Source organism: Agaricus bisporus (genome assembly GCF_000300575.1).
Source record: "Agaricus bisporus var. bisporus H97 unplaced genomic scaffold AGABI2scaffold_5, whole genome shotgun sequence".
Classification (NCBI taxonomy): Eukaryota; Fungi; Basidiomycota; class Agaricomycetes; order Agaricales; family Agaricaceae; genus Agaricus; species Agaricus bisporus.
Window position 1 is genome coordinate 1,445,532 of NW_006267368.1, and position 18,074 is coordinate 1,463,605.

Here is an 18,074-nt window from a genome sequence, read left to right on the forward strand (position 1 = left end):
CAATCAATCAGCCCAGTTGAAATGAAACTGATGCCGATAATGACTCGAGGTCGTTACAGCAAGGCTGTCATGCTCTGCTGTTTACGGAAGAGAGCATCGATATTAGCTCAGGGGGGAGGATTGACGTTCATGATTAGGGTCGTTAAGTATGGGTGTGTGTCATGCGTGTTATACACGTTGCTACAATGTGGTGAGGAGTCCGCTCCGCTACAAGGTGCTGAGATACATATAACCTGGGACCCATATCTCCTAGCTTATCATCACTCCTGGCGAGTATTTGGAGGCGTATCTACTCAGTCATCTGCAGCCGTCCTTTGACTAGACTCAAATTATCCTCTTTCCTATCGTGTTTTAAAGTCCCTTGAGAGACTTTTTCTGTCATGGCTGCATATGCCATTCACCCACCAAATGGGTCCCAATATCGCACGCATCGTCGGACGTCATCTCCATATCATCATGACCAACAAACGCGCCGATCTCCGTTTCCTCGTGAGGGGACACCTCCTCCAACTATACGGGGAACGACGAACCCTTTGGCAGACGACTATCAACGGATTAGATTCACGGGCTCATCTCGTCCTCACCCCCATATGACCAATACCCAAGCTTGGGTACTCGAACAAGAATATGTACGGAGGGATAAGGAGAAACAAAAGAAGAAAACGCAACGATGGGTATTCGAGCAGCGAGATTTCTTCCTGAGCGGACATGTGAGGGACAAGGATGATCTGCCTGTAGCCTGGGAAGATGAAACTCGAAGTCACATATGGGATGAGCTGGTCTATGCATATGAACTAGAGGCAGAACAACGGATAAGACGGGAGGAAGAAACGCGTCGCCTAGCAGCAGAGAAAGAGAGGACCAAAGCACGCTATGTTCAAGAGGAATTCAGGCGTTTAGAAGCTCGATTGCGACAGAAACGAGAAGCAGAAAGACAACGAGTGGTGCAGGAAAACCTCCGAGTCCAGATGGAAGTTCGTGAACGTGATCGAAAAGAGCGTTCGGATTCGCGCAAGGCCATTGTGGAAGCTTGGAACAAGTATGAAGCTGGATGGCAGGCGATGACCGCGTCCACCACGCTTCTCGCCTTTGAGGACATTCCTTGGCCGACTTTGTCAGCGCCCACCGAGCCATTGGATATAACTCCTTCTGCAGTTGTCAACCTTCTTTTGTCTCCCCATCATTCACTCAAACAGACGCGCAGAGAGCGTCTGCGCTCCGCACAGCTCCGATGGCATCCCGATCGTTTTCGTCGATTGCTGAACAGAATAAAGGAAGAGGACAGAGAAGCGGTTGAAGAGGGAGTTGGCATTATTGCTCGCTGTCTAAACGACTTGATGTCGAAAGGATAACTTAGCAAATTGATGGAATAGGTTTATTTATCATTCAGCGCTGTAAATCTAAAAATAGCATGTATAAAGTGTACTAGTATTTGTTCTTGTTTGATTCCAGACTCGAAAAAGTTGTTGGTCAGCGCTCGCGTCAACGGCTCAAGAAAACACAAAAATGTTCGCTCGTTTTACGCGAATTCCCCTACACAGATCCATACATACTCAAGCTGCACGTCCTCATTCCCTCAGATATGCACGAGCAGCACTAGGAACGTCTGCAGTAGCAGTCGCGTACCTCACCTGGCGTTCACTCTCCGATCCCATTGCACTAGACAGTGCTGTCCCAACCCAATGTATGTTTTTTCAACTTGTTTCTACCAAAAGCCAGGTTCATTTGCTCACTATAGAGTTGTTACTGTTAGCTCTTCAGAAACCTACCGTATCCTCTAAACCTCCTTCAAAAGCATCTGTGACGTCACCTCCACCGGATACCTCTATTCCAGAAGCAACTCCTACCCCTAATCCTGAGCTTTCAACAGACGACCCGTCACATACAAACCCAGACACCGATAGAGAAACACCCGAAAATAAATCCGAGGGCGAAAAAGAGGGTGAAGGAGAGGGAGAGGAAGGATCTTCTTCCGACGGTACCGCACAAGGAGGAGCATACAATCCCGAAACTGGCGAAATCAATTGGGATTGTCCTTGTCTCGGAGGAATGGCTCATGGTCCTTGTGGTCCCGAATTCCGAGAAGCATTTTCATGTTTTGTCTTCTCCGAAGTAGAACCAAAAGGCATTGACTGCGTTGAAAAGTTCAAAGGAATGCAAGATTGTTTTAGGAGACATCCAGAAGTGTATGGTGATGGTACGTCCTTCGTATCTATACGTGTTCTCTGCTCATGACTCCTGTTTAGAAATAATGGATGATGACGAAGAGGAAGAGGCTGCTGCTCCTGCTGGTACACCCGAGAAAGCACCCGTGGCAGATGAATTACAGGAGAACGCGTCATCTGATGCCGAGGCTTCAATACCTCAACCGAAGACGCCCCCAACTCCTTAATCACCACCTTTGGGTGACTTGCCATCGGCCGTGGAACAGGATATGTCAGATATCTTTATTGATCTCACCACTCAGTTAGATTTAATGTCCAGTAATTTCAGCCACACTATAGATTATAACATTACATTAAAAGATACAGCCAGTAGGCACAGGAAACAGTGACCTAGGTATAACGGAAAGCAGAAATTTATGTGGACACCACGAAACGCTTTTCGACGACGTTATCCCTAACTTTATAGCCATTGTTAGAAAACACTTTGGAGCGCAAAAACGGTGTAATATCATAGATATCATGTTCCTTTGCCTACAACAATATCCGTTAGAAATGAGTCCTCTCAATACAAGAAAGTACGCACTCGCTCTTCCAATTCCGATAATTTCACGGAGACAAGTTCGGGTTGCGACGACGTTGTAAGTTGGAGATATCTTGCTCTGTCTTTGATCAAACCACCAAGGAGGAACGCAAGTAATTCATCGTGATCCTTGGATTGGGTAAGATACTTGCGGAATCCCTACTCAAATATATCAGCTGGAGCCCAGGTTCACATTAGAACAAACACCTACTCGTTGCAACGTCTTTTTGATGCTCATCTTTTGCGCACTCACAAAGCTTCCAACAGCGACTTCAATCGCAAGATCAATATCATCAGAGCGGACATATTCACGCAACGCCATCCTAGCGCTAGCTTCCGACATACGAATCATACTCTCGAGGTGGCGAACAGTGATTGGATAAGAACCGGTGACCATAGACTCTCTCCGCAAGTCAGCGAAAAGCCTCGCGAGTTTCTCCTGATCCATGTCATAGAGCTTTGGCCGAATCTTCTCGCGAGCATACATAATATATTTCCTCAGTAGGTCCTGAGGAATAGCCTGGTTAAAATATATCAGCGTCTGGCTTGATCGATTTGCTATGAATCTCTTACATCGGCATCCACAATAGTTCCAATACCCATCTCCTCGGTTTCCGCATCAAATTTCGGATGACTCCTCAAGTGGCTTCCTACAACGAACCGTGCAAGCAATTCATCCATGACAGGGTCGACTGCATCTTTCACAACGCACAACACATCGAAACGCGACAAAATAGGCTCGGTTAATTCAACATTCTGTTGGAAGGGTATTGTTGGATTATATCTCCCACGTATTGGATTGGCAGCAGCGACAATGGCACAACGAGCCTGCAAAGTGGTAACGATACCGGCCTTGGAAATAGAGATGGATTGTTGCTCCATGGCTTCGTGAATAGACGTTCGGTCCGCGTCGTTCATTTTGTCAAACTCGTCGATCAAGCAGGTCCCTTTATCAGCCAACACCAAAGCTCCACCTTCGAGAGTCCATTCACGTGTGACTGGGTCTTTGCGAACGCTAGCAGTCAAACCCACAGCCGAAGCACCTTGGCCCGTTGCGAAAACAGATCGATGAGCAGTCTTTTCCACGTATTTTAAGAATTGGGATTTCGCAGTGCCGGGATCGCCTAAAAGAAGGACATTGATATCTCCACGAATGCGATGTTTGTGATTGATATCCTTCGACACGCCACCAAAGAGGGACAAAGCTATGGCGGTCTTGATATCGTCATGTCCATAGATAGACGGAGCGATGGATTTGATGATGCGCTTACGAATGCGCTCGTCATGGGCAAGGGCGCGGATTTCTCGCTCGTCCTCCTCGGTCAGCCTGAATGCGGCGAAGAGATCCTCTTTTTTATTTATATGATTGGCTTCAATGATAGTTGAGAAGACCGGAAAACCATTTTTGGCGTTGAGAGCTGCATCGAAGTTATTGCGATAAACACCTGTCACTTCCTGCGATAACAAGGGAGATGAGAAATGGACATAAGAACCCCAAAAATGAACGTACAATTTCCTCTCCTGGTTTGGCACTATCGATCAAGTCCCATAGAAGGATTATTTCTCGATGGCGTGGTAAACGTCCAGCGGGAACAGATCCAGGAGATTCTTGGAGGGTCATTTTTTGGTAATTGCGGTAAACGGTCTATAATCATAGTTTGTAAACCACATTCAGCCATAGAAGAACGAGCAACTCCTTACCTGTTCAGAGTTGACTGGAAATGGACCTTTGCTTTCGCAATTTGGGCAGTAGCTGATCCTGAGCTCCCGCGACGCATCTTGATAAAATGGACCAAGAGTGGCACCGCATTTAACGCAATCGAATTTCACATATTTCAACTGTGGAAATACGCCGCTCCGCCGCGTCACCACACCAGAAACACGAACAAGATTATTGAGATGAGAGCGCCTAAGGTCGCGAAGAGTAGATGTCAAAGGAAGGTCAGCTATCCGGACGTGGATTTCGGCATGTATACGGGTATAGCCAGGGAAATAGACAAGAATGGCGCTCAACGCAACTTCGTCAAATATTTCGAGCATCGGGGCAGGGGAGTTGGTCAGAAAGTATGCCAATATAGCCTTGGATGAGGCGAGATGGGCATATGACACTTCCAGGGACTCAGAATTTGCTAAAGGGTTTTTAATTATGGGAGCATGAATACAAAAAAAAAGCTGCACGTACTTTCACCCAGGTTCCGTATACGCTGACCATAGACCGATGAACCATTTTCGTCAATGTATGTCATCAAAAACTGTCGAAAGTGTCGAACAATGGAACGACGGACGCGGTCGACGGCAATCCATTCAACGATAGATTTCGCTTTGATATCGCTTAATTGTTCTAACGGCAATTCCTAGGCAATTTTATCAGTAGATGTAGTAGAAAAGAAGAGAATACCATACATCTTCTACACCGTCTAAATCATCCATATCCCTTCTTTCATCGTACTGTCTCCGGGTTCTCCTCTTCATTCGGGTGAGTTCAACGTCATCCAGATCCTCCTCGATGGCATCATCACTATCTAAGAATGCTGGTGCGCGGCTGCGACGGGCAGCACGACGCCCTCGACCACCTGCATGCTCCAGGCGATCCCGGCGCGCCATTTTTGCTTCAGCGGCTCGTCGGTCTGCAGCAGATATTTCTTGAGTATCATCGTCATCGATGTCTGCATCTGAGTAACGGTCCAAAAGTTCATTCGGCGCGTAATCACTGTTGTGTTGTTTGTAGGCATGCGAATACAAATGCAGGCTGAAGCAACTGACCGTTCCAGATTATCATCGAATAGATCCTCTCCTTCGGCGTCCTCATCGCCATCCTCGATGTCCCTTACAGCATCACGATCATCGAGAGACTCGTCTGTGTCTGAGAAAAGCTGGGGAGGTGAAGATGGTGGAAGAAGGCCATCGGAGTCGCGTCGGGAGAGGGAGCGAGCTTGAGGACGAGTAGGAGAGGAGGGAAGATCTGGAGAGCCTGGTCTCGGGCGTTTCGGAGGCTTGAAAGACACTCAAGAGCTGAACGATTAGAAAGGAGGGAGGGAGTACTTACCATGGCAAAGATAAGGTGACAAGACGCGTCGAGGCACGCGTCACAGGCTCATTATGGGTCACAAAGCGCGTGAATCATGTTCTAATAAGTCAACTAGGTACAAATATCACTCGAACATCTCATCCGTTATAGGTTTGGGAAAGGCTTGCAGAGGCTCCCTACAGTCAAAGGTCTTAGTCCGACAGCAAAGGAAATCTGCAGACAGGACCCACGTTCGAATATCCCATACATCCTCGCTGCTTTTGTCGAGTCTTTTGCGAGCCCACCACTCCGCTCGCCGCTGAATCCAAACTTCGCGCCGTTCCTCGGGATGCAGCGACTTGAGGCTCAAACAAAATTTAAACTCTTCGAATTTGGGGGAGCATTCCCGGACGATGGCCGAATCTGTATAGAGATTTGATCTGGGAACGGATGACTACCGAGGCAGCTAGTTAGGGAAGGAGAGCAGGAGGTTGGGGGGGAACGACGTGCCTGAACAGGAAATATAGTCATCGAAGAGACTGAGGCAAGAAGGGATGTCGGTGGGAGTGGGGTGCAGCTTGCGAAGGCGGTCGCGTTCCTGTTCAAAAACAGTCTGCGGATTGAGTTGCGGCATGGTGGGAGTCAGCGTGCAGTGACCGCGTGACTGTTCCTTCTTGAAATCAAATGTCAAGGATATCGCATATCAAGGGCTGGTCGAGAGTATTGGCTCGTAGCCTTCGATGACCCACGCCTACAGCAAGCAGCCGTGGAGGGCCCTCTTTCTCGCCTACCAACTCTCCGCCCTTTTCGTCCGCTTTCCGCTTTGGCTGCTCCTTGCCCTTCCAAGGTCTTTTTTTCTCCTTTTCGCTCAACTCTCTGCCCACTCACTCATTTTCCAGGTCCCTCCGCCCTAGGCAGTCCTGGGACGTGCGCCGCACCGTGTTGGTTTATGCGTTGCGCCACCTCTTTCATGTTCAGGGACAGTGAGCCAGCAGCACTTAGGACCCAAGTCATACCATCCCCCTGACTCTTACTCACAGGACGGGCCGACTGCGCCCCCTCCCAGACCACAGGGCCATACCTCCAGGAAACGGCGTCAATGGAGTTTGGGTCCCACCCCTTTCCGAGGAACTCGTAGTTGGAAAGCTTCGCAAGTGGGCAGAGCACGTCAATGCCGTCTCTATACCTATCCCAGGCTACTGGATGCATAAAAAAGGCACTTCCATTGACGTTGCCTCTACCCCCCTTCCAGGAGAGAAAGTTATCCTTACTTTGCATGGCGGCGGCTATACCCAGTTATCCGCTCATCCAAATGATGTTTCCGCTGCCATCCCACGCGGTCTCTTGAAGCACGTGAAATCTGTCAACCGTTTACTATCCCTTGAATATCGTCTTTCCTCTGCCGAGCCGTTCAGTGTTGCCCACCCTTTCCCTACCGCTTTACTCGATGCTCTAGCGGGCTACGTTTACCTTGTCAACGTCGTTGGATTCTCTCCTTCCAATATTATCATCGAGGGTGACTCTGCAGGCGCCAACCTGGCACAATCGCTCACTCGTTATCTCACGGAATACAAGGGAACGCCAGGCCTACCCATGCCACCTGGCTCCTTGGTGCTACTCTCTCCTTGGGCCGATCTGGGAAGGAGCCACGATAACCTCCCAGCTGGCTCTGCTTCTACTTGCATTGCATCTGACTATATCCCAAATCCCTCTACACCGCACTTCAGATATGCCGTGCGCGCCATGGTCGGGCCCCACGGACTCGAGGAGGCTGAGATTAATCCATACATCTCTCCCGCCTCCTTGAATCCCACTCTTACCGTTCACTTCAAGGATTTCCCGAGGACTTTCATAGTTGCCGGCGGCGCAGAAGTGCTTCTCGATCAAATACGCTCCTTACGCGACAAGATGGTCAGGGATGTAGGAGAAGGGAATGGCACAATCGACGAAGCAGGCAAGGTTCGCTATTTGGAGGTACCGGATGGTATTCACGATTACCTCATATTCTCTTGGCATGAGCCGGAAAGGACACATACTTTGAAAGCAATTGCGGAGTGGATCGACCTTGCTTAGATACAACGATGAATGCTCAGACATAATGGAACGTGAATACTAATCGATGAATGCTTATACATGCTTCGCGGCACTATCCAAACTACTTCCGTTCGTCTCCTGAACTTTCTCAACCCTGGACCAACCGTACCCTACAGTTCCCCATTCACTGAGATACATATAGACTGCTGGCAGTCCGACGAACAAGGCACCGACGACGTTTCCGAGAAATGCAGCGATGAGTGACCTAGTCATATGTTAGCAGTATCCTATTATGCCAGCAGTAAGAACATCAGACTCACTTTCTGATATACTCAGCCGTTGTCAACTGAAACGGCACAAGTAAGTTTGCGGTATGAAATAGGGATCAGAGACTACTTGCATCGGCATGGAACATTATTCCCAAGGGGACAGAAAACATGTTTGCGATTACTAAATGGGGCGATTCAGCTCGGCGATTTGAATGTTCCACATAGACACTTACCGTGATCATAGCCTGCGGCGACGAAAATCTGGTATGTTTTCTCGTCAAAAAGGCATTTCGTTTTCAGAAAAACATTGGACGTACGAAAATTGGGATCCAGATTGCCACAATCTGTTTTTGAAATAGCGTTGACGTGACAAATCAGTTCTGAAAACTTAGGGACCCGCTATATCACCTACCCTTGATAGAGTATCTTTAGCTCCTGCAGCTTGCTGAAAAAAAGATATCAGACTCATCCCTTTCGTTCCAGATGTTCCTTTTACTTACCCATACTGCTACTGAAACCAGCCAATTACACGCAATCCCACGAAGGAAGATCTGGTGCCATTCAGGGTCCTTGGCCTTATGACTGGAATCACGAGAGGGTCAGCAAACATCTCTTCTAATCTTAGTACAAAATGCTCGGATGCAGAATCTTACATTGCGAATGTGCGAACGAAGTCCGCGAAAGGTGGCGCGTCCATGACACCGGAATCTGAAAATAAGAGGTATGAGTTTAAATGGAAAAAGGAGAACTCCTGGGAAATGGCGTACAGCGTACGAGGATGGCACCGAAGAACAAACTTCCGACAAGGTTACCGAAGAAGACTATGCGGATATCAGTCGGTATCATTGAGAGAATCAGAAAGTAATACGGACCAATTAACCAGTTGAGGGCTAGACCCCATAGTGGCACAGCTCGTGTACAGACAGCCATCGGGAAATACTAATATGAAGTCGCATGTAAGCCACCGATGGAACGCGAATTAACTTGGGTAGTTTACTTACAAGCATGTTACTCGTGAGAAGTTCATAACCATTGAGGAAGATCCTGGGTAAAAAGTTCCACACACATCAAACCCAACACTGAGGATTCGAAAGACCATAGTGGTTCTTACATTATCAAACCGACAGGGAACACTGCTCCTCCGAGGATTTTGACGAGGCCAGGATTGGATGAGTTGAGAGCAGGAGAACCGCCTGAAATGATTTGTGATAAGAGGTTTCCAAAGGCCAACATGACGCCTGCCGCAAACTGGATGAAGAGGGCGATTTGTGATTTGTAAGTGTCGTGGAATCCTCATAGGTTAGGATACTACTAACCGCTTTCCAAAAGATATTTTCATATCTGTCTTTGTGTTTGGCCACAGCATTAGCCACCATAATATGCGCCACCTGCGCAGGCTTCAGAGTACTCCTATTATCCATGAAATCCTCTCAAGTAGAGATTCCTAAGGTATAAAGTATCGGCAAGGGGAGAGGGGAGGGAGAGGCAGGGAAAGCGGTTCTTTAGATCGTCGGGGGTTCAAATAAGTAGTCTCGGATAACGAGCATCAGAAGTACATAGTGGCTTTATTCAGAAGTTAATAATATCGGCAAGGGGGAGAGTTTGAGAAAAGATGTCCAAAAGGTGATTAACCATTTCCAAAGATTGATCACCTGCAAGGTCAACATGGTGCAAGCGAGGCTAAGCAGGATGGAGGAACCTGGGAACGGTGATGCATTTTTAGCTACCCGCTCCACGAGTCGCTTAAAATAAACCATCACATGCTTGGCATATGGTTTAGATCTTAGATCCTTGGTTGTGGCCATTGCGACTTACCGGAGAGATGACTACCAGCCAGCGCTCACGCGCACGTCCAGTACTGGTTATGGACAGATCAACTCACGACCTGAGTATTCGCTGAGAACGATGGGCACGTTGAGTGAGATGTTTAACATGAACGATAAATCGCAGATATTTACCTTTGCATCTAACAGCTTGGCCAAGGAGTAGTTTCTATAAATAGAAAGACTGTATGCTAAATTAAGCGGCAGGACTGCTAAGACCGCCAAGGAAGGCCACTGTACCCTAGAGTAGATTTGAGGAAGTGAGGGCAAGGTAAGTCTACCAAACATAATTAAAGGGCCCGAAAATACATGTCTTCCACGAGAAGGATGGAACGCAAATATAGGGCCGGAACTTGGATATTATGGGGTATTACTTACCCCTGGGTATATTGATGAGAACTTAGAATGCTTTTTGTCGGGGATATTAAAGGTCCCTATCCCCCACATACTAAAACCTGGTCAGGGCTTGACACCGATTTTGACTCCGCACCTCACGGTGAGAGTCGGTCACGATTACGTCGTTGAGAGGTTTCGGCAGAAGAGTAGAAGTACTCAGTATCCACCTTCGCCAGCCCAGGTTCGCATTCTATGTATGACAATGACGAGTGCGTATGCATCTATGGGTTTAACGGGCCCGGGTCCAATTTACCGTTCTGAGAAACATGTTCCAAATCCGTATTCTCATCAAAAAACGCTGAATGCAGCTATACATAAAACAAACACATCGTTAAACCTTTAGGTTCAGCTTCTGTGAATCAACATTGCTGGCTCCCCGTAGATGTCTCTGGCTAAGACATGTTAGCAGAACCCGGATTGCTTCTGGATGAATTAGGCTATCTGATTTCGAAATCATCGTGGTCATAGGATGAGATTACGTAAGAATAAAGCAGATCATTTGAGATTGGCAGATCACAGGCGTCCCGGCGGGGTATTTTGACTTGCGGAGTTCCAATGCGTTGCAGTTTCCCCAGACTTTCCACCAAAAGGCGTTCATCAAGTACCCTGACATATGTCCGGCGCCAACGTCAGCACGGAAACGTTTTGTAGTTCTTTTACTGGGACGTGCGCAGAACGATGCCGAAATCCCGAGAAGCTGGACCCCTAAACTAAGATAAAGAGCGAAAATTATCTCAAAGATATCCCAATAGTCAACCCCACGAGCACATCTAATAAGTACTTATTTCAATCTGGGGCAATCATGCCACCCACGTCAACTGATACACAATCCCTCACACCTCAAACCCAATCCAAATTTAAAGTATCAACAATATCCAATATACCCCCCCTGTGGCCCCATCATCCCATTCCAAACCTACGCGCACAAATAACATCAATATTATACATACTGTATCCAAAATTCCGGAATGCTCTTTGCCGGCAGGGTCCAAATGTTCTACACCAATGGAGCTGCGCGCTGTGTTTGTAGGATCACCAGGATCACACACACTACTGCCAATCGGGTATGAGCGCTATGTCGGCGTACCAAATGCCGTTCATATAAAAAAATATCCACGTTAGCATGTGTTCTCTCCACAATGAAGTAAAACACCAGAATGGGGCATGAGAATCTCAAACAAAAGGTACCATCTGGTACCATTGACAGCTTAAAAATAAGTACTGATAGGCACATCAATCTTTGTAACTTACGATCCTACGACTCATCCTCAACTAGTAAACCTCTTATCGCGCTGAGAAGGGCACTCACACTCCAAGGCCCGCGGCCATAAATCTCAGAATTTTCGAGAAGCTGCCAACAGCTTTGCTTCGAATCTGTGACATACAGTCTCACTGACAGCGCGAAGTTAACCCAAAGCATACCAGCCATTCACACTGGCCACCACACTAACGATAACAGAAAAATCGATCATCATCATTATATACTGTAACAGAAATGAAGCGAATAAAAGCTCAACAGAAGACATCTATAAGTAAGTACGCATTAAAAGTCAGTATGAAGCGACGTCAGTCTTGAATCAAGTAAAGAGAAAAAATCGGAGAATAAGTCAACAAATACCCAGCTCATATACGCAAAGTCAGGTGCAATAATATAAAAAAAGGTAGTCACGAGCATCAATGAGTACGATCTTGGAAAGCTCTACCTCGACGACCATCGTGATGGACGTTATTTGCGCGTCTATCCAAACTCCTGTTTTCTAGGCCACTGAGTAGACCTCTATTCCTATTTTCAAGGTATTTAGAAGCTGTGTTGGAATGGAAGTCGTGACGCCGCAAGGGTCCGTTGGTCAAATATCCATTACCGTTCACGGATCCGCCGGTGATACCGGGCACATAGAGGGCACCCCTGTTATGAGAGCTGCGCTCCTTCCTCCTTAGGTGAGTGGGCGCAGGGAAAGGTTCAGGCAATCCTTGTTCTGGGCCGTTGGAATAGAATATCTTGGGTCGCCATTCCTCTCGCTCATCCATGATACATGAGTTTTTGAATTTCTCGACCAACGCTTCCTTTCCTCTAAAAAGGCCATATGAGGCTAGTTCCATTGACATAGAGTAATCGCCGACGTACTGATAGTTGGCGTAGCTCATCTGAAGCACCTTTTCACTTGAAAACATGTTCCTGCAACAAACGCATCAGATCGAGTCCAAAACCATAATCCATGCTCAAACCTACCATTTGACACCAAGCCTCCGCTTAGCAAACCTTAGCATATCCTGAACGCGAATAAAGTTCACAAAAGCATATCCAACATTACATCCTGAAAACCAAGGGAATGAGCAACTTCACAGCAAAAACGCCGCATGCGTACCATTTTTGAAGTCCATCCGGAGATAAAGGAAATCAATTTTGCGGGGACAGACGTCGTTAATATATTGAATCAAGTCCTTAGCGGTCATCTTATTGGGAATATTTTTGATCATGACCGTGCTCCGCGTGTCAAGACCTTCTTCAATACGAGCTATATTCAAAAAGTTTCGATCGTTAATGCTGGAAGCCGCAGTAGTCAATCTTAAGCTCCCATCAAGGTCGGAGGAGAGAGGGGCCTCGGTCGGATTGCTGATAAATATTTTATGGTCTGGAGGAGGCTGATGCTCAACAAAGGTGTTGGAATGAGCATGAAGGGCGGGAGAGATGGACGGGAAAACCAGTTCTGTCGGAATAAGGTTAGGGCATGGAGCCTGATCTGGATAGCGGTGTTCTGCCGGAACAACAGGAATGGCCGGTATGAAAGCTGGAGTAAACATCTCAAGGTTACAACCGGAACCTGGCGCCAGCATGTTCGGATCGAATGGCCACCCCACGTTGGTGAATGAGGCTTGGGCGTCGTAATCGCCAGGAGCAGTAAAGATCTGGGGGGTAGATTGAACTGGATATAGGACTGAATTTGCAAACGGGGGGTTGAAGTGGTTGAACTGAGGCTGAAGTACTAAAGAATCATGACCTTTGGAAGGACAATAGCGACACTCGGCGATAGAACAAGTTTGCTGAGCTTCCCACTGTTTTGGGGCTAAATTCAGCTCAGAAGCGACATCATCGACTGGAGTTTCGCTGACTTCTTGTGTAGGAGTCGAAGAGGAATCGTTGAAGTCGAAGGAGGTATAAAATATGGCAGGGGAGGGTGCCTTTGCTGGCCGATCGGATGTGCGGGGCGGAGGGGATGAGGACGACGTTTCGTTGCCGGCGCTCACAGCGCGAGGTCTCGTGCGAGGGGTGCGACCTACGGATCGACCGCGCATCTTGGAAACCTCACCAAGAGCACTTGCCTCGAGTTTCAGCTTGGGTATGTGAGACTCACTGGCGGACTGTTGGTGGTTGGACAAGGGTGTATCAGAACGTTCCTGGCATGTTTTATCGTGGGGCACGTCGAGAGCATCGTCTGCTGGTACACGACCCAATGTAGTCAATTTCATACCAAACATTGTTTGACTGTTGAGGGAGCCATATGCCTCATTGGCATCTCGCACGTCGAAAAATTCAACGGAGAAACGCTGGCATCAATAAGCCCTGAGTTGAAACGTGAGCAAAATGAAGCCCACCTGATCTCCACCCTTTGGTGACTCTGGCTTGAAAAGCCTAAGGTCTCCATACGACTGTAAGATTTTGACTAAGATATATGCATCAAAATCTTCTTGGGCTAAGCCGGTATTTTGAGAGTCCGTTTCCTCGGCAGCAGCACGGTCGATAACAGTCACTGAAAGCACAAAGCTTCCATCAGTTGTTGTAAGGAAGTTGGAGCTGCCAATAGTCTATCACAGAAATTGCTGAGTAAAATCTTGCTGACATGTAGGATGAACTGACCTTGACGAGCTCCTCCGCGGTGATGAAGCGGCATTGGAACCCTGCTTTCTTGCCATCTGTCACCGTTTCCTCACCTACGCAAGCCACTAAGACGCCGTCAGTGCTCTGGGATAATACAGCTTTTGCCGTGATTGCGTCTCGGACGTCATGAAATGCTAAAAAAAGGGTACCCGTGGCCTTCATGTGCCGGAGAAAGAATCCTTTGATGCAGCTGGTTTCCTGTACACCAGCATTGACAGGGTCTGCTTGGGGTGTGCATTTGGAGTTTCGTCGAGAGGATATAGGGCCAAGAGCGTCTGTAACGGCGCGCTGCACGATGGTGGGGGAGATAGCACGGGAAACGTTTTCTAGCTACAAATCGGGCACATTAGCATGAAGAAACTCGAGAGACAAAGGATAATTCTATTCACATGAAGGAAGCGCGTAGCCTCGGGTTCGTGCAGCTCTTGTAAAACGTGGACCTTATCTCCAAGCCTCGCGTCAATGGAATCGGCGCTGGCAGTGGTCTTGATGCTGGAGGACGGGGTGAGAGGCGGGGTCAAGAGGTGCTGAGATGGTTCGCGGTCGCCGCGCTGACGCCTGCGCGTGGGGGTGGCTTTGATAGAGATGCGGCGAGTGTCGTCGGCTTTCAAAGAAAGCTTATGGGGGCCCTCGGTCTGTGGCGCCGCGGGGGTAGAAGGATCGGAATTGCCCTGGGGGCTGGTGGGTACGGTAGCCATGCGGGAAGGACGGGAGTGGGGTGGAAGCCTGTAAGAGTTGAGTGGCGAGAAAGAAAGATGCTAGAGGACATACCAGATGTTGGGGAGAGAAGGAGAATGCTGGAGGCGTGACTTTGGTGAATCGGGGGGTGGAGAGGAGGGCATGGGGATCTGCGGAGGATCGCGAAAGAGAAAGAAAGGCGGGGTGTTTATAGACTGCCGTGCAAGTTAATTGACTGCTTAATTGACGTCAAAAGGCCCTCGACTTCCTACCCGGGAAGCATCATACAGGAAGGTCCCCGTCCTCCGCACGCGGATCTCGTCCTCCTTCTGATGCTCGCCGTCGCCAGGCCAATCCAAAGCCACACAGACACCCCCTCAATCTGTTGCACACACAGAGACATGCTGCAAATGCCGGCGACACACTTAATCTACTTTCTCGCCAGGCAGAAATTCGACCAGAGCGTAGATCCACAACGCGTATCCAGAGCCCAGATGCATCGGAAGAGCCTTTTTACACACGAGAAAGATAACTGGCACGTAAAAGGCATTTGTATTGCTGTTTTCGGGCCTTGGACGCGTGAGCACGGTCCATAGCAGGCGCAGCAAGTCCAGTCCAGTCTCTCGAGCATCCGAATATGACCATTTTCCCTGAACCTTTTCCTGGAGAGAGCATAGAGAGTTCGGCAAAGCGGGGCCGTCGAAAGAGGAAGAGGAGCTGATCGAGCTTCGCTGCTTCTTTCCTATCTCTGATCCCGTCAAGCTCATTGTGCACGTGACCACCGCCCCCGTTCTCAGCTTTTTCGCGACTCGACACGGTCCACCGCCGAAATGCCTCTCTATCAAATGGTGTGTATTGCTGCACACGTCCCAGAATACGCAAGTCTTTCTCCTTAATGGCCCGCGTATATGCTCACCCTCTCGACCCAGCTTCATATACGAGGCCTTGTCCAACAATCGGCTACACACATCATGCACGCTGGAGGCGTCGTTCGTAGAATCGAATCATGGGGTACAATGCAACTGCCTCAGCGAATGAAAAAGAAGCGTACAAGTGCTTACGAGCAGATTGGAGAGTATGTCTCTCATACATCAATCCATTCTCTCGGTATTTACCACTTTCTTCCAGCTATTGGTCACTTCATTGTGATGCCAGTCCTCAAGCTCTGCGTACCCTAAATAATTTCATGCGTCGTGATCCCCGTGTTCTCCGTTGGACAGTTCTCAAACTTGGAGACCGTGTAGAAGATGTTGCAAGGCAAGGCCGCAAACTCCAACAATCCTCGTCAGTTGCCTCGGCGGATGACGCTGCCGACCTTTGAGCGGTCATTTCATCATTGCTCCGACTTCGACCTCGGTCATAAGGTCATAAGCATACGACTCTTTCAATGCGTGTCAAGAGAAGCTTGGATCCCTTGTTATATTAATATTACTCAATTGGCATAGATAGACTAATATCCGATGGACTCAGTCACGATTCATCGACTTCTTCTCTCTTACTAACGAAACCACTGCTTCTAAGTTTTCGATTACTTCTATCCCGTCCAGGGATTCCTTTGCCTCTTTGTGTGCCTGTTCACCCTCTGGGCCGGTTCTTCGAAGCAGGACTCCTCGCATTCCAGCCTCTGTCGCCCCATGGAAGTCACTACGTTCGCTTGTCAGTGGGACACATGCTTAAGTATTTGTTATGTTACCAGACGAGTTCGTCCCCAACATGAATGCATTCTCCCAATGAGATACGTTGACCCGTGTCATTGACTCGCAGAAGAGCGCGTTCAAAGATCTCCCGAGACGGTTTCTCGATGCCCTCTTCCTCACTGAGAACGATTGGGCTCAGATATGAGGGAAAGCCCAAGTCTTGAAGAACAGATCCTAAACACAATCGGCCATCAAACAGTTTACAGCCCGGCAGGTTGTCACTTACGAAGGCGAGAGTCGCCATTGCTCACTACAGCCGTTGCCACATCAAATTCTTCATGTAAACACCGTACTAATAGTTCTCTGATGTGAGCGTTTCTTTCACCATGAGGTTTAGTGAAAGTTAGATCCGACTCACTCGTAGGTATAGCGTCTTCGAAAGCTGCATAACCTTCGCCGGAACTGAATCGCTTCAGAAGCTTGGTTACAATTTCACATAAAGATGCATCAAGAACTGTTTCATGACGGTCGAAAGCCGGGAGTTAATAACTTGACTTCAATATTTCCGGCGTTTTGGGACTTGCTGGTAAGTAATGCACACACACCCACCTCGTGGGTCAGCTCCTGCGTCTAGAGCTGTTCGACGGATAACTTCACCCCACCACGCATCCGCACCTTGAGTATATGCCGGCCTCTCTACCTGAACTTCTTTCAAAGCTAAATAGATCAGACTAGTGACTTGATCGTGGAACGAAGCGACATACCAACCTTGAAGGAACGTTTTATGGAATTAGGATCCAGTCTGCCTACGAATGGCGCTAATACTTCAGAATATTGGACATGGATCGGACGACGAGGTGTGATTATAGTATGCAAGGCATCGAAAGTAACGAGTCGAATGACCATGCTCAAGAGGGTGTAAGTATATCAGAGTATATCGGATGCACAGCCACCGAGTTTTAGCACTGCCGGGCGAGGAAATCAATCTTGTTATGTAGTGACCTTGTTCATTTCGGCAGTCAGTGTGGCCTTTTAGACTTTGTCGGTTATTTCCTCCCGCGTCCTATCTGCCTAGTGCACAAAACACGCACTCATTTATATGCATATCTATCCGCCCCTATCGAGGCGTGTTTTTAAAGTCGGAGGATGTGTAGTAGTGGGTATTACCTCGGAAGTCTCGACGAATTACCGGTTACTGGCTCTCAAACTATGACCAGGACGTATATTGAGATCTAGTCAAGAGTCAAGACATTATCAGGCAATACGAAAGCGATTTTTATTTCCATCTTGACGTGCAAAAAGTCCCTCAAAACCCATCTTCCTCAATTGATATACCATTCCTCTTCCTACAGGTCGCCCATATCATACGCATTACATATAATCTACTTCCTCTTCCTCTCTTTAACCCGATATGGTTAAAGGAATCTAGCATGTGTTCATAATTGTACCCCCTCCTCGCACATGAGATTGCATCGTCCGTCTTTGGTGAGGAAGTCCAATGCTCTCGGAAAGGCCACTTTCGGAAGTAAGTTGACCGTATTTCGAATTTTTTAAATGATCTTCTTAAATTGCTCCAGTTCAGTGGTGCTCGTTTCATTCATGTGCATA

At 48.0% G+C, this 18,074-nt stretch overlaps 7 protein-coding genes across 7 annotated transcripts; 3 read left to right on the forward strand and 4 right to left on the reverse strand.

Moving 5' to 3' along the window:
• The first annotated feature begins 258 nt into the window (after positions 1-258).
• On the forward strand, positions 259-1,422 carry AGABI2DRAFT_136208 (hypothetical protein). Its single transcript, XM_006461102.1, has one exon. The coding sequence runs from the start codon at positions 591-593 to the stop codon at positions 1,350-1,352; it is 762 nt and encodes a 253-aa protein (XP_006461165.1). The 5' UTR covers positions 259-590; the 3' UTR covers positions 1,353-1,422.
• Positions 1,423-1,481: 59 nt separating this feature from the next.
• On the forward strand, positions 1,482-2,527 carry AGABI2DRAFT_221721 (hypothetical protein). The gene is made up of 3 exons (XM_006461103.1): positions 1,482-1,684; positions 1,754-2,197; positions 2,247-2,527. Exons 1-3 carry the CDS (start codon positions 1,507-1,509, stop codon positions 2,390-2,392), a joined length of 768 nt encoding a protein of 255 aa, XP_006461166.1. The 5' UTR covers positions 1,482-1,506; the 3' UTR covers positions 2,393-2,527.
• On the reverse strand, positions 2,491-5,738 carry AGABI2DRAFT_204733 (hypothetical protein). The gene is made up of 9 exons (XM_006461104.1): positions 5,509-5,738; positions 5,149-5,455; positions 4,928-5,099; positions 4,447-4,874; positions 4,256-4,390; positions 3,319-4,200; positions 2,957-3,265; positions 2,749-2,904; positions 2,491-2,696 (listed from the first exon to the last, which is right to left on the reverse strand). The coding sequence occupies exons 2-9, from the start codon at positions 5,347-5,349 to the stop codon at positions 2,580-2,582; spliced, it is 2,400 nt and encodes a 799-aa protein (XP_006461167.1). The 5' UTR covers positions 5,350-5,455; positions 5,509-5,738; the 3' UTR covers positions 2,491-2,579.
• Positions 5,739-6,380: 642 nt separating this feature from the next.
• AGABI2DRAFT_185454 (hypothetical protein) lies at positions 6,381-7,941 on the forward strand. The gene is made up of 3 exons (XM_006461105.1): positions 6,381-6,599; positions 6,652-6,735; positions 6,793-7,941. Exons 1-3 carry the CDS (start codon positions 6,493-6,495, stop codon positions 7,823-7,825), a joined length of 1,224 nt encoding a protein of 407 aa, XP_006461168.1. The 5' UTR covers positions 6,381-6,492; the 3' UTR covers positions 7,826-7,941.
• Positions 7,942-8,171: 230 nt separating this feature from the next.
• On the reverse strand, positions 8,172-9,476 carry AGABI2DRAFT_118086 (hypothetical protein; the record flags this gene model as incomplete). The annotated part of the gene is made up of 11 exons (XM_006461106.1): positions 8,172-8,236; positions 8,289-8,316; positions 8,373-8,399; positions 8,468-8,500; positions 8,556-8,637; positions 8,709-8,763; positions 8,823-8,876; positions 8,928-8,994; positions 9,057-9,099; positions 9,167-9,303; positions 9,372-9,476. 11 exons carry the CDS (start codon positions 9,474-9,476, stop codon positions 8,172-8,174), a joined length of 696 nt encoding a protein of 231 aa, XP_006461169.1.
• A 2,252-nt stretch (positions 9,477-11,728) lies between these two features.
• Positions 11,729-15,116, reverse strand: AGABI2DRAFT_192701 (hypothetical protein). Its single transcript, XM_006461107.1, has 8 exons — positions 14,923-15,116; positions 14,541-14,877; positions 14,131-14,481; positions 13,869-14,078; positions 12,641-13,820; positions 12,505-12,589; positions 12,400-12,450; positions 11,729-12,345 (listed from the first exon to the last, which is right to left on the reverse strand). The coding sequence occupies exons 1-8, from the start codon at positions 14,991-14,993 to the stop codon at positions 11,949-11,951; spliced, it is 2,682 nt and encodes an 893-aa protein (XP_006461170.1). The 5' UTR covers positions 14,994-15,116; the 3' UTR covers positions 11,729-11,948.
• A 749-nt stretch (positions 15,117-15,865) lies between these two features.
• On the reverse strand, positions 15,866-17,372 carry AGABI2DRAFT_204742 (hypothetical protein; the record flags this gene model as incomplete). Its single annotated transcript, XM_006461108.1, has 7 exons — positions 15,866-15,904; positions 15,959-16,473; positions 16,523-16,700; positions 16,753-16,818; positions 16,885-16,980; positions 17,076-17,183; positions 17,231-17,372. The coding sequence occupies 6 exons, from the start codon at positions 17,370-17,372 to the stop codon at positions 16,296-16,298; spliced, it is 768 nt and encodes a 255-aa protein (XP_006461171.1). The 3' UTR covers positions 15,866-15,904; positions 15,959-16,295.
• Positions 17,373-18,074: the final 702 nt, after the last annotated feature.

What these genes read in the sequence shown, in the direction of transcription:
- AGABI2DRAFT_192701 (XM_006461107.1), bottom strand. Translation starts at nt 14,993, where the DNA reads ATGCCCTCCTCTCCACCCCCCGATTCACCAAAGTCACGCCTCCAGCAT. An exon ending in AGGCTACGCGCTTCCTTCAT is followed by an intron (nt 14,482 to 14,540) that starts GTGAATAGAATT and finishes CCCGATTTGTAG; the next exon opens with CTAGAAAACGTTTCCCGTGC. An exon ending in CCGGATGGACTTCAAAAATG is followed by an intron (nt 12,590 to 12,640) that starts GTACGCATGCGG and finishes CTTGGTTTTCAG; the next exon opens with GATGTAATGTTGGATATGCT.
- AGABI2DRAFT_221721 (XM_006461103.1), top strand. Translation starts at nt 1,507, where the DNA reads ATGTTCGCTCGTTTTACGCGAATTCCCCTACACAGATCCATACATACT. An exon ending in CAGTGCTGTCCCAACCCAAT is followed by an intron (nt 1,685 to 1,753) that starts GTATGTTTTTTC and finishes TGTTACTGTTAG; the next exon opens with CTCTTCAGAAACCTACCGTA. An exon ending in TCCAGAAGTGTATGGTGATG is followed by an intron (nt 2,198 to 2,246) that starts GTACGTCCTTCG and finishes ACTCCTGTTTAG; the next exon opens with AAATAATGGATGATGACGAA.
- AGABI2DRAFT_204733 (XM_006461104.1), bottom strand. Translation starts at nt 5,349, where the DNA reads ATGGCGCGCCGGGATCGCCTGGAGCATGCAGGTGGTCGAGGGCGTCGT. An exon ending in TATACGGAACCTGGGTGAAA is followed by an intron (nt 4,875 to 4,927) that starts GTACGTGCAGCT and finishes AAAACCCTTTAG; the next exon opens with CAAATTCTGAGTCCCTGGAA. An exon ending in TCAAAAAGACGTTGCAACGA is followed by an intron (nt 2,905 to 2,956) that starts GTAGGTGTTTGT and finishes ATATTTGAGTAG; the next exon opens with GGATTCCGCAAGTATCTTAC.
- AGABI2DRAFT_136208 (XM_006461102.1), top strand. Translation starts at nt 591, where the DNA reads ATGACCAATACCCAAGCTTGGGTACTCGAACAAGAATATGTACGGAGG.
- AGABI2DRAFT_185454 (XM_006461105.1), top strand. Translation starts at nt 6,493, where the DNA reads ATGACCCACGCCTACAGCAAGCAGCCGTGGAGGGCCCTCTTTCTCGCC. An exon ending in CTGCTCCTTGCCCTTCCAAG is followed by an intron (nt 6,600 to 6,651) that starts GTCTTTTTTTCT and finishes CTCATTTTCCAG; the next exon opens with GTCCCTCCGCCCTAGGCAGT. An exon ending in CTCTTTCATGTTCAGGGACA is followed by an intron (nt 6,736 to 6,792) that starts GTGAGCCAGCAG and finishes TCTTACTCACAG; the next exon opens with GACGGGCCGACTGCGCCCCC.